At 37.1% G+C, this 19,058-nt stretch overlaps 1 protein-coding gene across 7 annotated transcripts in view; it reads left to right on the top strand.

Moving 5' to 3' along the window:
- TNRC6C (trinucleotide repeat containing adaptor 6C) overlaps nt 1-19,058 on the top strand; it is a 539,926-nt gene that overhangs the window by 428,675 nt on the left and 92,193 nt on the right. For all 7 annotated transcript variants that reach the window (XM_060764575.2, XM_060764576.2, XM_060764577.2 and 4 more), the window contains one exon: nt 17,662-17,758. In XM_060764575.2, coding sequence (XP_060620558.2) covers nt 17,662-17,758 — 97 coding nt within the window. The remainder of the gene's footprint in view (nt 1-17,661; nt 17,759-19,058) is intronic.

Below are 19,058 nucleotides of genomic sequence, written 5' to 3'. Positions count from 1 at the left end.
CTGAGACTGAGAGCATGTGATTTGCCCAAGGTCAGCCAGAGGGTTTCCATAGTCAAGCAGGGATTCAAACATTGGGCTCCCAGTGTCCTGATCATACACTGAAATATACCATACTGGTTCTCATTAAAGTATATTACAGTGATGTTAATATTTCACTTTCCAGATATGACTACACAGAACTTTCCTTGTTATGTAAACAGATGCTGCAGATACTATATTCCAATAATAAAATAGAATGTGTAGGAGAGATAAAAAACCTAATTTTAACAAGCTTTTAAAAGTAATATTAGTCATTGGTTAATGTGAAGGCTTTAATCTTGTTGGGCCTTCTTTGGTAGAGCCAATGTGATGGAATCCTTTGAGCACTGTAGACCGACAACACCGGCTTTTCAACTCAGAAATGGAGATGAGCACCAACCCCCAGAGTCAGACATGACTGGACTTAATGTCGGGGAAAACCTTTACCTACCTTGGTTCTGTCTGGAGAAAAATAGGATAGAAATTAAACAAAATTAATTAGCTAGTATAGGAAAATGAGAACTTGGAGTACTCGGAATTTTATATGGTTTTAATCTGTTTGTTTGTTTGATTGTTATGTGTTTCAATTGCTTATATATTTAGAATGTTTATATTTTGATGAGAGGTATTTTATTGTTTACCTGTATGGTATTAAATTTTGGCCAGATTTGAAAACCGCCTCAAATCCCCTTCGGGGTCAAGAAAGGAGAGGTAGAAATGAAGTAAATAAAATAAATAATAATTTTTTGTGATTGTGGAATTCCTGATTACTTGTACCAACTTAGTAATTGGTTAAATACAAAAATCAAGGTATCCAGGAGCCAGATACCAAGTATGGAATAACCAGAACTAATCAGTACATTGTACCAACTATTTAATGAAACTTGGTAAACTTTTTGAGTTTGGCATGTCAGTTCTGTTTTGCTTTGGGAAAAACAGTGAAAGGCAACCATATTTGTGTATTTCATACTAACTGATTCTTATGATCACTTTAATAGAAGAAATTCTGTTAAACTTGAAATTTTCCTAAATGTTATTGAAAAATAAAAGAGGGAGAGAGCTAATCCTCTTCTGTTGTACAATGACTTCCTGTTGTAAACATGTTTCTATAATACTTCTTCTCAGAGTAGGTATATGTGCCTGATTTAAGGCATCTAGCAGCACCATGTGTTGGTATAATATTTGCAGAGAATATGGTAAATTGCAAAATCTGCACTTCAGTGGACTAGATTTTAGGACATTGCCAACATATATAAAAACAATTCCTTGGTTCCACTAGATGGAGAAGAATGTCAGACTTGTTACCAGATTTTTGAGATTAAATGCCCCCCAAATTTTTCATGATATTGTGTTAACTACATATGTGATCCACAACTCCTAAACATCTGCTAATATGGGAGGCAAATTTTAACATCAATTCTGAATGTAATTGTTTATAAAGGAAAGGATTAGTATCTCTAAAACATGGGTTGATTATGTCTTCAGCACTATTTAGATTCTGTGTCATTTTACTATAGAGTAGCATAGAGTTTACTAGGTATTAGATTCAGAATTTCAGAGATCTTGAAACCAAGGGAGAACTGCTGAAATTGAATAAGTGAATAATTATGGAGTAAATATTTCAGTCATAGAAGGGTATGAACTGGAACAATGGGTCAATGCCTGTGAAACAGTGATGTACAAATACCAAGTCAAAGAGGTTGAAACTTCATTAAAACTACAGTGGATATGCAGTAAGCAAGTACTTGTACATGTAAGTAAATAGATGTAAATAAATTAGTATGTCATCAGAATACAGTCTTTCTAAGGCTTTATTAGAATCTAACCAGATGTACCTAATTGCCATATGCCTCAAAGTGTGTGAATGGCTGTGCAGACTGCTGTGAAGATAAAATGGAGAGATGATAAGCCATGGAACTTGCCTTGAGCTGAGTGATAGGGATATAAAAATGACAAATAAACCAGGTCATGAGAAAATCAGGTAGTTTCTGGATTTCAAATATCATTTAGATAGTAGCATTAATGTTTAGAGCCTGTCTGAATCAGTCTATACTATCACTGCAAATGGTTCAGCGGGGAGGACAAATAACAAAGTTGAAGGGCACAACATCACCAGGTCCTAATTTGGAAGCCATCCAATTTATGGTCTATTATTTAACAGGCGCCAATAGTTTTTTGTGAAGATATCTAATATCCTGGTAGAAATCTGCACTAAATAATATGTCCTTTGAAAGATGCAACAGTAAGATTTCCTGCAGGAAGTTGAAGTATTTTCCAGCCTCTAGGGCCAAAAAATAAGAATGAGATAGCTGCTGTAGAAATTGATAGTGTAAAGTGCATTGGACACTCAACTATGTCCCTCCACAGCAGTGGTTCCCAGCCTTTTTTTGTCCAGGGACCACTTTGACCAGGGACCACTCTCCAACATTGGTACCAAAAGGGTTACGAATCAGTTTTTGGTCAACTTTAGGTTTGGTTTGGTTATTTGGAGTGCTGATTCAGAAAATTGCATTGGATAGACCACATCAACTCTAGTTTTTGATACAGTACATATGCCATCCAGTAGACGCTATCTGTTCGCCCACAGAAAACCATATTTAATAATCTAAAGCTGATGTGGTCTATCCAAGGGGTCCGGGCTGGTCAGCAACAAGGAAGGAGTGGCTGGTGGCACGAATGTTGTGGAAATAAAATAAATAAAGAGGAAGGAGGCTCGCGGACCAGATTTTCACCCTTACAGCCCATTGGTGGTCCATGGCCCACAGGTTAAGAACCACTTCTCTACAGTATAAATCTACTGTGATCTGACTTGATTATTTTGTTGCCTTTAAAGCAACACATGTATGTGGTTACATAGAATGTATGGTTCAAATAATAACATATATTTCCTATCCTATTTTATTTACATAATTAAAGCAAAGCCCATTTACCATAGTTAAACATTTCATATTTCTACAAACCCATTCATTCTATTAGAAAAAATGTTATTAGTACAATGAAGTATAGAAAAGCAATATGACAAAAATGCAGAATAAGGCTGAATCTATACTGTCATATAATGCAGTTTGAATCTGCATTCTGTGGTCAGTGTAGACCTATATAATGCAATTTAACTGCAGATTCAAACTGCATAATACAGCATTATAGATCCAGCCTAATAGATACTCCATAACTATTGAGGAATAACTGCTGTGCTGACTTAATCATATATGCTTAAAAGATAACACATACTAAAAAGAGTAGTTAGGTTCAATAGGTAACCTACCCATATTGGTAAATTGAAGAGTACTGTGCGTTGTACTGGAAACATTTAAGTAGTAATTGAGTTGAGGTAATTTCCAAAAACTGAAAACACAACATGGAACTTTTGTCTGCAGTTTTGATTACCTGCTCCTGAGGGGAAAATGATCTCTTGAGAACTGATAGGTCCTTCTGGCAATTCTACAGTATGCTTCTACAGAGTTGTTACAACAGAGTTGTGGTATACAACCTAACAAAGCTCTCTAGAAATCTCTATGTCCTTCAATTCAGCTATATTGCATGCTGGGACCTGAAGTGATCTAATTTAATGGTGTTCGATCACATCTACAGTTTTAGGTAACTGTGGTCACCCTGATAATTCCAAGTATCTCTAATGTAAAATACTGAAACAGTCATGTATTTGGTAATATAAGCTAAACATGAGTTCCCTTCTCCTCCTGGTGTTTCCTCTCCAGTTGAGAATTCTAGATTGTCTGACATTTCATTATGTCTCTTGACAAGCAAAATCCTTTGATGTGGGAGTGTTGTAGATTTTGGTTTCCCAGTCATGCTTGCAAAGTGCTTCAGTGGGACTGAAATAAGTCTGGTGTTGAAAGACTACTTGGCTCCCATCAGATTATACCAGTGCTGCCAGGTAAGTCTACCTGTATTAATGCTGCCCGTGGTATCTGAGGTAGTGGCTAATGGTATCATCTGCTTTGGATCTTACTGATGCATATGGCCTCCAAGAATGCTAGGTATGCTACCTGCTGATGCAAGGAGTGAGAGAATTTAAGACCTGTACTGGTTGTTTTTATAATTTTTATGTGATATTATTTTATACTCATGTATCATTTTATGTTATATGCTGTACTTAGAATGCCTTTTAAGCTGCCCTGAGTCCTTTTTGGGAGATGGTGGCGGGATATAAATAAAGATGATGATGATGATGATGATGAGATGTAAGTCAAGTGTAGGTTGCTGCTATTGTTGCACCTGAGTATTCCCCATAGTGGTTGTTCAACAACACTTCATGAAAACATTGCCTTCTTTTCCTCATTTTATTAAGAATGGAATAGTAAGGAGGAGATAGCTCATAAAATTTTGGAATCCACATAGAAAGTACAGAAATAGCAATAGGAGAAACAAAAATGTGGAAAATCTTAAGGGTTGGGAGTCATTCATGCTAACATCACATTTCCTTGGAAATCTCTTGAAGGCTGTATTCTGGGGACAGGCAGATAGTAAGTAGAGTTAGAACATACAGTGAGGCATCCAGTTCCTTTTCCTCTTTTCTAAGTCCAACTATATCATAAAGTGAGCAGTGACTGATTGTGGGTAGATTTAGGCTGAAGCTTTCCTTCCCACCTGTTACTCCCTTAGTCATCCCATTGTTTTAAGTCGGACTTAGAAGAACATACTGTAATTCTAATTTCAAAAGAGGTTTTTTTTGTTTAAACCCAGAAGTGCTCAGAGGTTACATCCTAGAGCTTCCATTTTTATGAATTCAGCTGCCATGGTCAGCATGAATTGTTGCTTAAAGGCATGCTTATACAAATAATACATGATGTGGTTCTCCTTGCTATCTTCTTTGGTTAGCATATATGGAAACAACATTTTGGGCAAAGGTTTGAGTACATTTATATTCACCATCTTGCCGGACTCAAAGTTATGCCATGGTAATCATGGTAGTTACTATTAAAACCTATGTACTCAGGTCATCAAGTCATTGGTATGAAAAGCTAAGTTATCTGGCCTGTATAAATTATGTATAACTTTTTAATTTGAATAATTTTGAATTTTTGTGTAAATTAAAATAATATATTTGGGTTTTGTCTGCTAATGTTAACATTGTTATTTTATTAATTCCGAGATTTCAACAGACCTTGCCAACATTCTTCAAAGTACATCCTCTTGACAGTTTATTTATTGATAATTTGAATGATAGTCCTAACTAGAACAGACCTGTTTAAATCAAAGGAAATTTCATAATTTTTGATAAATGAATGTCTCATTCATTTTAATGAGTTGCCTGTACTTGGACTGAAATTATACTTAGCCTGCATGTTTTAATGAAAGCTTGGGTACGTTCCTCTACATCCATGTTCCTTCAAAAACACTATAAATATAGCTCTACCATTAGCATAATTTTGCAAAAGGTTTTGGTGTCTCCGATGTATTATCATGTAATTAGCATATATTTATTTATATCCCACTATCCTATCTTAAATGTGACTCAAAAGTGGCTTGTTAGTGTCCAGATAGAAGGGTGCTTTTAATAAGAGTTTCCTTAAATTCTGAAATAATTCAATTTGGGCTAACAAGTCTTTTTATATATATGCAAGAGTTAACTGGGTTGTATTAAATTAAGTTTCTTTTTCATAAAACCTCCATTTTCACTTTTATTTGCCAAACTGAAACTATTCAGCCTTTTTTGTTGCCTTGGACTGAACTTGTTTTGGAAAGTTTCAGGATAATGGTTCAGCCATTTCAGAGGAGAGAGAGGCAGAGAAACAAGCTGTTTTAGTGCTTCCATCTTTTGGAGGAATGCAAAACAAAAAAGTATATTTCCTGTGGAAATCTGTTTAAATTTAGCTGCAGATTGCATGAAATCATAACTTTGCTTCTTAAAGTTTTAAATGACTAGTAGGCACAAGCAGATGCTTGGCTATTCATATGATGTGCGTCTTGATCAATATCAGTTTTCATTTGGCATTAAAAAGACGTTGACACAACATGCTTCATATTTATAAGCATTGTGTGTTGCTAACTGAAGATTAAGGATTTCAAAAGAACAGTACATAACTGGGAAAGAAGGTAGATAGAGGAATTAGAGAGGATTATGTAATCTAGGTGGAATTTGAGAGAATGTTGATAAGACACTGGATAGAAGTTGGTAAGACACTGAATAGAATGATGTATAAGACATCTGGTTAGGAAAATATTTGGCCTGTGGTTTACAAGAGGAACGAGGATACCTATGAAAGTGCCATTGAAATCATTGTGCAATTAAGGGTGAAATGAAGACTTTGAATATATATGGAGTCATTTGGAGATGTTTCAAGTATCCAGTTTATTACTACTGGCAGTCCCCGGGTTAGGACCAGGATAGGTTCTGTAGATTTGTTTTTAAATTGAATTTGTATATAAGTCAAAACAGATATAGTTTTAAAGTGTAACTCCAGCCATTTTTTAAAAAAGTTTTGGATAGCATATACATATAACCTCATTTTCTGTCTCTGACAATTGGGATTTTAAACAATTTGAGTTGTTATGGAAGCAAGGATTGGTGAAAAAGCTTCAGTGAAGACACCTTTCCCCGATAATAGCTCTTCTGGAAGTTAACTTCTCTTCCTAGGGGTAGATTTCCTCTCACTTCCTGTTTTCTCATTCCAGTTTGTAAGTAGGATGTTTGTTACTCAGGAACTTAGTGTATTATGATACTGCCCCCCATATGTCCTCAGGCTTCACGGTCCTTCTGGACCAAGAATATCATAAAGTTGCATTGGAGGACCTACAAAATGCCCGGAGAAGTCATATTTAGTTGGACATGGATTAATGATCTGTGAATACCAATCTTGCAGGTACAGAGACTGTACTATACTATGTTAATCCTAGACTGTGTTGTCACATGTTCAATGTAGTAACATATAATGAAAGATCCAAATTTAATGTTGTTTGTAGATGGTGGTGTTCACCTCCGTTTTCAGTTCACATTTCAGTTGGTGCTCAGCATATAATCTGATTTTGCCCATTTCACTGTAGGAGGTCCTTTCAAGCATGCAAGACATGCTCTTCTCGTTGAAATGAATCACGAAATCTTTTTGGAGTCTGCCAGAAGACTGTGGTAATTTAAAGGCCATTCTTATTCATACAATAAATATTTTGTTCAGTGTTTCAAAGTCCATTTGATACAGCGCTATCAAACTGAAAGATTCTCTACATTCTTGATTTTTCAATGATCATTTTCATCTGTTTACCAGTGTTTAATTTATGTACTGCAAAATAAACAAGTGAGAAAGGAGGAATTCATAATATGAAGTAGGTTTTTATCCATACCTTTATAACCATGAACTCTAAAAATAACATTGTAAACACATAAATCTTTAAATAATTATTTCATTTTTCTGTTAGTTGATTACATATGAGATATGTTAGGAAAAGCTACTCTTTGATGAACTACTTGGAAATTCAGTTGTATCATTTTAAGCATATTTAAGCAGCGTATTAAAATGTGATTATGTACATCACTTAATTAAAACTGTCCCCTAATATCTTTTTCAGGTTTAATTTGTAATGTTTCAAGTTGCAAATCACACTTTCATGGCAGTAAATTTCATTGAACTTTATTGAATGCCATTGTTTCTATTGAGCAAACATTCATAGGTTCGTGCTGTTATGCTCTCTGCAAAATAATACATAGGGTTTCACTGTGAGTGGTACTTGATTGAGGCTCTTGTAATTGACATTAATTTAGTAGTGTTGAAAATACATTCTATTTTAATCCACATAACGTTAGTAGCTCTCTGATTAGAGAGACTGTTTTACAAAATGCTGTACCCAGGAAGGCGTTTTAAGTGCAATTTTTTTAAAAAAGTAAATAGAATCTGTAGATAAACTCTCTCTAATCCTTGAGGCAGCAGGTCAGTTCTGAAGTTCTTTAGCCACATTTTATGGATATTTTATTCGGTTCTTCCTGGCAATTAAGAATTTAGTTGGAAGTTCTGCTCTGAATGCACTGGTATATGTGTTTGTGTGTTCGTTCATTCATATATGTGTGTGTGTGTGTGTGTATGAATGAGAAGATTTTTTTGTCTTACATTTATCAATACAATTAGAAAGAGGAAATAAAAAATAATTGACATTAATTGAGCAATTAACCAAAAGCACAACAATGAATGGCAGAAATTGCAGTTTTCCCAAAACAATTGGCCAGATTTATCAATTATATTAAGCCCTTAAGCCCTTAAAATGAGCAATGATATCCTTCCACAGCGATCTATGATCTATGTTATATTGAATTGATGTATCTTTGCCAGTTGTTACTATGCGTGTGAAAAAGATGTGTTTTCTTATGAAGGTAAATGGTCTGTTTGCCAGTGAGAGGGCCCTTCTCTCTGATGCCATCAAAGTTGAGGAACCTCCCCAAGCCCTATGTATACAGCACTTAGTATATTTTATATGCCAGATGTGGAATTGCATGCTATCGGAATTGCTCCGTATTCTTTGTGTTCTATCCTAGGTTAAATGGAATTAAATCTTCATCCACTGTTTATTTATATTTAGATGATTTTCCTTATGGATTGTTCTTCAAGCTACTTTCATACTTAGGCGAGAAAGTAGAGTAGGGGTCTCATGTTTGTTTTTAAAATTGTAGGTCTAGCCTACCAACTAGAACTTTTGAAATAATCTTCACACATTACTGTTTGGAAAAGGAAAATGTCAATTTCTGAGTTCATGCACAGGATCATAAATATATCTTTAGTAACTTTTTAAAGTGTATATGATATAAAGGGAAGAAAAAGTATGCACTGAATATATTGCCTAACACAGATTTGGAAGCACTAAACCAAGTCCAACATTCAAACCACTACAAACACCAGAGGCACTCCAAGTGGCCAGCTTCTGGTCAAAGAACATTTAGTATAATGCCAAGTTTTTAAACCTTGTCTGTGTTTTTAAATACATTACAACTGTACCCTCGGTTCACTTCTGATACGATAAATATATATATTGCTAACATATGAAATAGTGTCAGGTGCCAGTCTTCTTCTTTAGAGTTAATTCCCTACTGTGAGTGCTTCATTGCAAGGTCCCTTAACTACTATATATACCAGACATGGGCAAACTAGCCCTCCAGGTGTTTTGGACTCCAACTCCCACAATTCCTAACAGCTGGGAAGATGGCTAGTATTTCTGGGAGTTGAAGCCCAAAACACCTGGAAGGCCAAGTTTGCCCATGCCCGGTATATTCATGTATAGGCCAAGAGAAGGATTGGGAGTTAAAATTAAAGATTTTGGTATGATCCATGGATATGTTGAGGGTCATTCCACAGAGAGGGGAATGCCACCTCAGGGGGCCTGCTTCCCCTGGTTACTGCTACACCATGGGGGAAAGAGTTGAGGGAGCTTCTTTTAGGTTTTCCTGGGATGGACAAAACTCTTGCCTTTCTCCACTCTACTCTGAAAAGGAGAATGGTCCTCTATTTGATAAGAGTCAAGGTACAGTACTCACATTGGCCTCTGGATAAGTCGATCCAGGTTTTTGGGTCGTTTCTTGACTAAAATTTCTAGACTTATACATGAGTATATTGGGTAATTTTAAAGACTTTTCCTTGTGTTTTCTTTGACAGAGTGACTCTTGCTTGTTGGAATCTTCACCTTCATTGAAAAATGGTTCAGGGTTGTTACCTGAACTAGCTGTGTCTTGTGTCAAGTAATTCATCATCTTTAAAAATGGCATATAGCTTACATTTTAGTTATATTTAGTTCAGTTATATTTATTCTTTTCTTTATACTTACCTGAGAGCAGATTTTTGAACCTGGGGCAATTTAGGAACTATCAATCCCAGAACATGTTTCTCTGTGCTTTCTACTTCATAGGCTTGAAAATATATCCTCTGCACATTTCATGAGGGTTAGAGCAAAAAAAAAAAAAAAAAGATGTTGCTGACTTATCTTTGTAGGAATCTCATGAGCAGCTTATCATGGAATGATTTGAACTAGTTTCTAACATTTTCCTTTGGATACTCTGAAATGAAATTGTATATTGGGCATTGCTTTATCCCACCTTTTTAGTGTGTAATATTTTAACTTCAGCACAAATTGAAATTACAGAAGAGTAATTACAGAAGAATTACAGAAGAATAATTTTTCTGCGTGTCCCCCAAGTCTTCTGTCCAACACAGTGCTCAAATATGACAATCAACAGAGCAGTATGATTGTCATGGAGAGGACAACATACTGCTAGGACTTCTCGTGAGCTGTCTCATACCTCACAGCCTGCTTGTTACTTGCATTTTTCTGTAGTATTTCACCATGAGGTCTTACCATTCGAGCACTTTAATATGAGACAAAATGTGAGGACCTTAATAATTAAAATATTTCTGTAAGCATATGTGGAGATAAATCCCATAAATGTTTTTTTTTTTAAAAAAAAATTATTTAATTACTTTTCATAGGTTATTGCTTTAGAAATCCTTGTGAAGAAATTTCATGGTATTAAAGTACAAATATTTTTGAGCGAGAGTTGCAGGAGAAAGGCAAGGACAGTGGAAAGGAGGTTGCAGCAACCATAAGGCTTTTCTTCCTCTTCTTCCTCCTCCCTCCCTCTCAGTGAAAATATCAGCCAGCCAGCAGCCACTTCTGCTTCTGTAACCACTGCAGGGGTTATTAGGGTCTCCTCCTTGCTTGCTGCCCAGTGTGTGACATTTCATTGTCTTTTGATGCTTAATTGCAAAGAAAGACACAAACTCTTCCCCTTGTTTCTGGGCCAGCAAACCTTCATTAGGTTGGGATAAATAATACAGTGGGCCCTCTGTATCCATGAATGTTTGGCTCCAGGATCCCTTGCCAATACCAAAACATGGACACACAAGTCCCTTATACAAAGGGACTTTACAGCATTTAAAGCTCTAGTGCCACCCAATCTCTTCTACCCTTGAACACTTACATATATCCTGAAGGCTGCTACTACACATGCGTAAGCCAAAACCTCCACTCTCCACCTGACCATGGCATTTGCTACCTTCCCTCCCTCCCTTTTTCTTTCCTGTCTATGTACAGCCTGAAGGTAACTGTTGTGAGCTTGACCCAGACCCCTCTCCCTACCCTGACACTCATATCCCTCTGTTCGATTCATTTTCTTTATGTCATACTTGAACTGATGGATGCCACGTTAAGCTACAGCAAGCTTTAGACAGCATAATTTATTGCCCTGTATGTTATTTTCCCTTCCAAATGTATCTGCTTCCTTTTACTTATAACTTAAAGTATTATTAGACTGTGTTAAGGTTACAGTGGTGTAACTTGTAAAGACTGCCTTAATTTGCCTCAGTGTATGCTTTATAATGCATTTTTATTCTTTGTAAAATGGAATTCTAGAAGAAAAATAAATAATAATAGAAAACACTAAAATCCTGACTTGGCAACAAGACCCAAGTCTTTTTTTTAAACTTTCCCCTGCTATAGATTTGAGTTTGAACACCCCCAAGAAGCTATTCCTTTTCCCAAGCTTGTTGCAGTTTCTCTATCAAATTCATGATTTCAGAATACACACAATAGCAACTATTTTTGCTTCATAGTAAGCTACAAACATCTCTGTTATATCACCTGTTCCAAGGATCCACCTTCTTTTTCTGGCTCCTTTTTCCAACAATGTACTACTTATTTGGTACAGGTGTATGTGCACATTGCATCATTTAAAATATCTCGGCAAAACAAAAGACAAAGTAGTAGGTTCACAGGAACTACAAGGAGCACGTAGTCTAACCCTTTGTCATGCAGGAATACACAAGTAAAACACTCCAGAGAGATGAACATCTAACCTTTGTTCAAAGACTGCCAAAAATGGAAAATCTACCACACTGCAATGTAGTCTGTTCCTTTGTTGAACAGCTTTTATAGTAAATAAATTCTTCCTAATGTTTAGGTTTAGTCTGAATCCATTGGTTCGTGTTCTTTTCTCTGGAGGAAGTGAAAACAAACATGACACATCTTCCCCAAGACATCTCTTCAGGTACTTAAATATGAGTATTGTATCATCTTTCTTCTTCTCCAAGGCAAGGATACCTAGCTACCTTAGCTGTTCCTCAAAGGGCATGGTTTCCAGACCTTTGGTCATCTTCTCAAACAGCCTTATAACAAATGTTAAATGCAGTAAGGAATATTTAAGGTATAATTACCTTTCTGTCCTTCTAAACGGAACCAATCAGGTCACTTAACATTCTCAGCTATATAGCCCTTAGTTTAGATGCTTTTCTAATGGTTCATTTAAAGTGTGTCCCACAGACATATATTCCAGATTTCTGTATAAATTTTACATTGATAGGTATTCCCTGTAGAATGTCAAAATGTACTTTTTAATAGGTTCTTTATTACATTTTGAATAAAAAATTAGTAGTCTCTTGCAGCATAAAAAGGATGAAGACATTGCACCTGAAGAAATTGCTTTATATCCATGAAAACTCTTGCTAAATGAAATCAGGTAGTCTTAGAGACTGCCATGGTTTTTTTTTTCTCCCTCTCCCTCCCTACTTTTTATACTTTCTACTGAGGCAACTCTTGAACACAAACAAATAATTGAGACTTGAACAAATCTGTTTGAGGAAAAGGTTAGTTCTAGCAGAAAGCATAGCTGCTGGCTGTGTAACAACATAATTCACAGTTCAGTGATCTTGGTTGTACAGAGCTGTGGTATAAGGTCAAAAGTTTCAACTGCTATCACAGTTCAGGATTTTGTACACTAGATAACCGACACTCAATAAAAATGACAAAAGAGTGACAGAGTGTCTGCTTATTTCCTCAAATTTGCCAAATTACCAGCCACAATCCGGTGGTTATAATTGAGATTGCTGTTGTTAACACATGGGAGAGATTTGGGAAATGCAACTCTGCCTACTGAAAAACAACATTATAGTATATTTAACACACACTGAGCTTTTAGCATAACAGTCAATGCATCTATCAGGGAAGGAAACTTGCCATCCTGTTAAAAAGAAATAGTACTTGTATGACATAAACAATGATATAATTCAACAACAGTATATAAACATGCTGCACTGTTAACCCCACATCGACAACAAACAGTATGGTGCAAACTGCTTCTTGGCAGGGGGTTGGACTGGATGGCCCATGAGGTCTCTTCCAACTCTTTGATTCTATGATTCTATGATTCTATGAAACTTTTAGTACAGTCGTATTTTCTTATAAGTAGCTTGAGTAACAGCCTACCACAATTCAACAACAATATATATACATGCTGTACTGTTAACCCCACAGCAACAACAAACAATGTGGTGCAAACTTTTAGTCCAGTCGTGTCTTCTTATAAGTAGCTTGTGGGACAGCTGACCACGACCGGTTTCGGCCTACCTCAGGCCTTCCTCTGGTGGAAAAATTATGCACATGAAAGTATGTTCTCCACGGGAGATACAAATCTTTTTGGGTTGGTATGAGATACTCTGGTTTGAGTTTAGTTCTGGCTGCAAGTATCCACTGACAGAAACTCTTTGTTACATTACAATAGTTACCACCACTGGGCCTTAAAAAACAACTTGCCGTATACACAGATGCTCAGAATTAGCGTAACTCCTCAACCCCCCAAGATTTCAATGATGAGGTTGAAGTGACTAAACATCAGTTTAGAAACAGAGGATATCCTGAACACATCATACAATCATCGTTTTCAAAAGTTACCAATACCCCTAGATCTAAACTTTTAAAGGACACAACCAGACCTGAAGTTGATAGATTGATATGGCCACTCACTCTTACAAACATGTCTAATCTGGCCATTAGAACAGTCAGGAAATACTGGAATCTTATTAAAGACATCCCGGGATGCGAGAAACCCCCATTGATAGCACACAAAAGGACTCGAAATATTGGTGACATATTAGTACACTCAGATGTAACCCACAGAACCCCATCCCCTAGGTCGGTTTTGGTCGGCAACTACCGTTGTGGACACTGTTCAGTCTGTTTGCTACTGGTGGAAACTAAAATTCTCGTACATCCACATCTATCATTTGAGTTCAAATTTTCCCATTTTGCGACCTGCACCTCAAAGGGATTAGTTTATTTACTCATTTGTAGTTGCAATCTTTCCTATGTGGGTCAAACTCGCAGAGAGATAAGATCTAGGATTATTGAACATAGGAGTAAAATCAGAAACCATTCCAGGGAGTCTATACTCTACAAACACTTTGATGATTCACACCATAGCCCAGAACACTTTAAGTTCCATATCCTTGAAATGGTCACTCATTCTCAACAAATTGATTTCCACAACAAACTTCTACGGAGAGAAGCATACTGGATTTTTAGATTAAGGACAGAATACCCACATGGTTTGAATGAAACAAATTTGTACAATTGTTACACATAATTTCTGGACCTTACTGTACTATGCATCCCTTCTTAAATACATGGAGAGCACCCACAGTGCCATCTGGTGGTTGCTGTTCACAACCCTTGCTCCTATGGCTTTAACTGAGCTTCACCTGAAGTAGTTCTTCCCTTTTAAATGGAGGAATACCAAAGACCTTTCCCATACTCGCAGCCAGAACTAAACTCAAAGCAGAGTATCTCGTGAGTATCCTCTCTTATGTGTAAATACTGGAATATTTCTACAATATAACCATTCTTAACTTAATAATTTACAGAACTTACAGCCACATTACATTCCTTTTGTATAGATACCATACTCGCAGCCAGAACTAAACTCAAAGCAGAATATCTCATACCAACCCAAAAAGATTTGTATCTCCCGTGGAGAACATACTTTCATGTGCATAATTTTTCCACCAGAGGAAGGCCTGAAGTAGGCCGAAACCGGTCGTGGTCAGCTGTCCCACAAGCTACTTATAAGAAGACACGACTGGACTAAAAGTTTGCACCACATTGTTTGTTGTCGCTGTGGGGTTAACAGTGCAGCATGTATATATATTGTTGTTGAATTGTGGTAGGCTGTTACTCAAGCTACTTATAAGAAAATACGACTGTACTAAAAGTTTGCACCATACTGTTTGTTGTCGCTGTGGGGTTAACAGTGCAGGATGTTTATATACTGTTGTTGAATTATATCATTGTTTATGTTATACAAGTGGTATTTTTGTTATATACATTTCACTCAGGAACCCATCTATATTATTGTAAAAAGAAATAGTAGTCAGACCACTGCTTAAAAAGCCCTCACTGGCTCTCCTGGACCTTAAAAACTATAGACCTTCCTAACCTTCCTTTTTTGGGCAAGGTGATTGAGAAGGCAGTTGCTCTCCAACTCCATGCAGTCTTGTATGACTCACATTTCCTTGACCCATTTCAAATCAGCTTCAGAGCAGTATACAGACTTCAGACTGCTATGGTCCTCTTAGTGAATGATCTCTGACAAGAGATGTGTGTCCCTGTTGGTGCTTCTAGATCTCTAAGCAACTTTTGATACTATTGACCTGGTTCCAAATGGTGGGGCTTGGCGATAGCAGCTCCTCAAAAAAAGGAACTATTATGTGGCATCCCACACGGGGCCATTCTATCCCCAATGCCTTTTCATATTTATGTGAAACTGCTGGGAGAGATAATCCATAGGCATGGGGCAGGATGCTTATCAGTATGCTGATGACATCCAAATATATTTCTCCATAGCCTTCAAAAACAACTTAAGCTAAGGATACCTTGTCTCCTCTGAATGAATGTCTGCAGGAGGTAATGGACTATATGAAGAAGAAAAAATTGAAACTGAATCCATACAAGCCAGAGGTGTTTGCCATTAAGGATCCTTACCTGGGGATAGGGGATGTGTCAACCAGTCCTGGATGGGGTTACACCCCCCCTGAAAAGCTGTGTTCTCAGCTTGTGAGTACTCCTGAATCCATCTCTCCAAACGTCAGCCCAGGTAGATATGGCAGTCAGGCGTACTTACTACAAGCTTTGGCCAATACTCCTGCTGCATCCCTTCCTAGATTTGGAGGACCTAAAGATGGCAATTCACATACTGGTAACCTTAAGACTGGACTTGTGCATTTACCTTGGGCTACCTCAGTACCAAGTTTGGAAACTCCAATTAGTTCAAATTATGGCAGCCAGGTTGGTTACAGGAACATCGAGGAGTGAACATATTACGTCTATCCTAAAGTCACTCCACTGGTTACTAATTAGTTTCTGGGCAAAGTACAAAGTGTTGGTTTTATCCTTTAAAGCCCTACATGGTTAAGGTACAGGATTGCCTTCTCTTGTAAAATCTGCTCTGCACACTTAGGACCTCTAAGGGGTGTCCCTACTCTAGCTGGCCAGAATTCGACTGGTAACAGTCACCCAGAGGACCTTTTCATCAGCTGCCTCAAGACCTGCTGGAAAAGATCCGACAGCTAAATCAGTTGTTAGAATTTAAGACATAACTTAAGACCTATCTCTTCCAGCAGGCCTGCATAGTCAATTTTAACTTGTGAATTTTAACCTGCATTTTACCTGTAGTTTTATTTATTTTAATAGTGCTATGTTCTATTTCACTGTTTTAACTATGTGGTCCCTTGTCTTGAGCTGCAAGGAGAGGCTGGTAACAAATAAATAAAAAATAAATGTTGTTGTTGTTGTTGTTGTTGTGATACACAGGATGTCTAAACTTATCATTTAATGTAGTAGTACAAAGCTAGCTTCATGCTGTGGCAGCCAGACAACAGACTCCCACAAAAGTGTGCAAAAGAAAGTCCTTACTCCTCATTGATGCTTTGTTGTTTGTGTAATCACCATCCAGGATTTCCTTTGTATTCATCTGCACAGTGAAACCACGTTCTTCAACACCAGTTTGAAACTGCATTAAATAGTCAGTGTAGATATGCACTAAGTCAAAATTAAATTGATTGGATTGTAGAATTAAAGACTATAGATTAGATTGCATATATTATAATTTCTGGAACCTTTCTTCTTACTTATTGGGCTTCCCTCTCCCACAACCTCACGTTCTGAAATCTGCTTCAGAGGATCTCTGAACCTACCGTTATGGGAGGGAACTTAAGGCTTAAGGGGGTATCTATTGGATGCAACCTGTGAGCTGTTGGATGCAACCTACAGTTAGGTTGTGACTTGACCAGTATGTTAAATTCCAATTAATCTCTCCCCCCTCAGTATTTTGGTTGCTATAAACTATTGTTTTAATGGTTATGTAATATTCATGGTCTTTCATTTAAGTGTAGTATACAACTCTCAATATATTGGAGATAGCTTTTAGTTGTTAGTTGTGATTTTTCCTGTTGTCTCAGCATGAATAGCACACACCAAATTTTCTTTTTTTCCCTTTTGAGTTATATGTCTTTTATGCTTTATACACCTTAAAATATAGTAAATTTCTAATTTTAGAGGGCTAGATTGTTTGAAACTTTTGAAGGCTGTTTTCTGTTGGTGTTTTTCAATTGTTCAGTTAATAGGATCCGGTGTATAAAATAAATGAATTTTGTTGAGGTGTTTTATAGATGATTAAAGATGTTTTGACTGCTTTAGGGTGATTAATTAGTATAAATTGTGCCTAAATACTGTTGATTCGGGAGTTGTGTATTGTTGATTTTTAAAATGCTTGTTGTGGTATAAGATAGGTTTGAATAGTAATAGGTCTAGGTATAATTCAAATAGCTTCTACAATTTTCTCTGAAGTAACTTTCTGATTTTTCCCCATTCTCCCTTTTCAAACAGGGAGAAAGAACAAACACAAGAAGAGGAACATTTGATGGAAGAAAAGAAAAAGAAAAAGCAGGAAGAAAAGAAAAAGAAGGAAGGTGCTCAGAAAAAGGTTTGTCCTTAAATCCTTATAATGATTTCACTTTAATGTTTTGGGTGATTTCATCCGTTTGACTTAAGGCGCATCTACACTGATCACTTACGTTGGTTTGGACTGGTCCAGGGGGTGGGGGAGGCAGTTTCATTGCATGTGTGATTAGATTTACAGGTGCGGAACTGGTTTAAGGCCATGAATATGATTACATTAACCATAGAAGCAGGTCTCAAATGACTCTGCGGTGTGCCCCCGTCCCGCCCCCCCCATTTTCAGAAGAAACGTGCACCAGTTTTCTAGAAGCATAGGAGGTGAAAAAAAGAAAAATGCTAGCCAAACACACCCTTAAGGCATTGCTTTGGCAGACTCTTTGCCCCATGTTCTGAATCCTACAAAGTGCTTCAGCAGGAGCGGGGGTGTCTACAATGTGTTCTGCATTCTACAGAGTCACTTTTGCCCTGGGATACATTGGGATTTGCTGCAGCACGTTAAAGGCTTACCTTGGACCTTTCTGTGGTGGTGTGTGTCTTGTAGCCAGTGCAATTTCAGATTGTCTTGACACTGCATTACTGTTGCACACCAAGGCTCTGATGAGCACCTTTGAACCCACAAACACACCAGTGTTCTTTAATAAGTAAGCAGTTTATTGAAGATTAATATAACAAATATCAAAAAGGTAAAAGGCAATCAAAAAGGAAATAAGAGAATGTCCAAAAACAATCCATAAGCAATTTAAGATTATCCAGCAAAGTCCACATCAGAAGAACAGGATAGTTCCAAAATCCAATTAATCAAGTCCACAGAAAATAGCTCTTTAGTCCAAAAGGTTGTAAAACAAAGTCCCTTGAAGAATCTGGAGCAAACTTGAACAAAATCAAATGCAGGAGCTTGAAATCAGGATACAACAATTACAAGAATCTCAGCATGAACATGAGTCTGGATCAAGATGTTACATGAGTCTCAGCATGAAACAAAAGGCATGAAGCAGGCATGAAAGCTAAATATTGGACTCACTGAAGAGCATGGATTCACAGGCCCTATATTTATTCAGAAAGCCATGGCAAAAGCATTCCGTTTCCCTTGAGAAACCTCTCCCAAACCCCTTCTTTCTCTTAATCTTGCTGAACGCCTCCTCACTAAGTCCAGGTGGCAATCATGATAGATTTGCCCTTTGCGATCAAAGATTGCCTCCTCCAGTTTGCTCATTAGTACATTCCTTTAGCTATAACTATCTAACCTTGACTGTTCGGCTTCAGCCTGTTTCACATCAAGCTATCTCAAGACATCCTTGCCTTGGGAACCAGCGATCCCAGAATCC

Source organism: Anolis sagrei, chromosome 2 (genome assembly GCF_037176765.1).
Source record: "Anolis sagrei isolate rAnoSag1 chromosome 2, rAnoSag1.mat, whole genome shotgun sequence".
In the NCBI taxonomy this organism is placed as follows: Eukaryota; Metazoa; Chordata; class Lepidosauria; order Squamata; family Dactyloidae; genus Anolis; species Anolis sagrei.
Note: the sequence above shows the minus strand (reverse complement) of the source record. Positions and strands in the feature narration are given on the sequence as shown.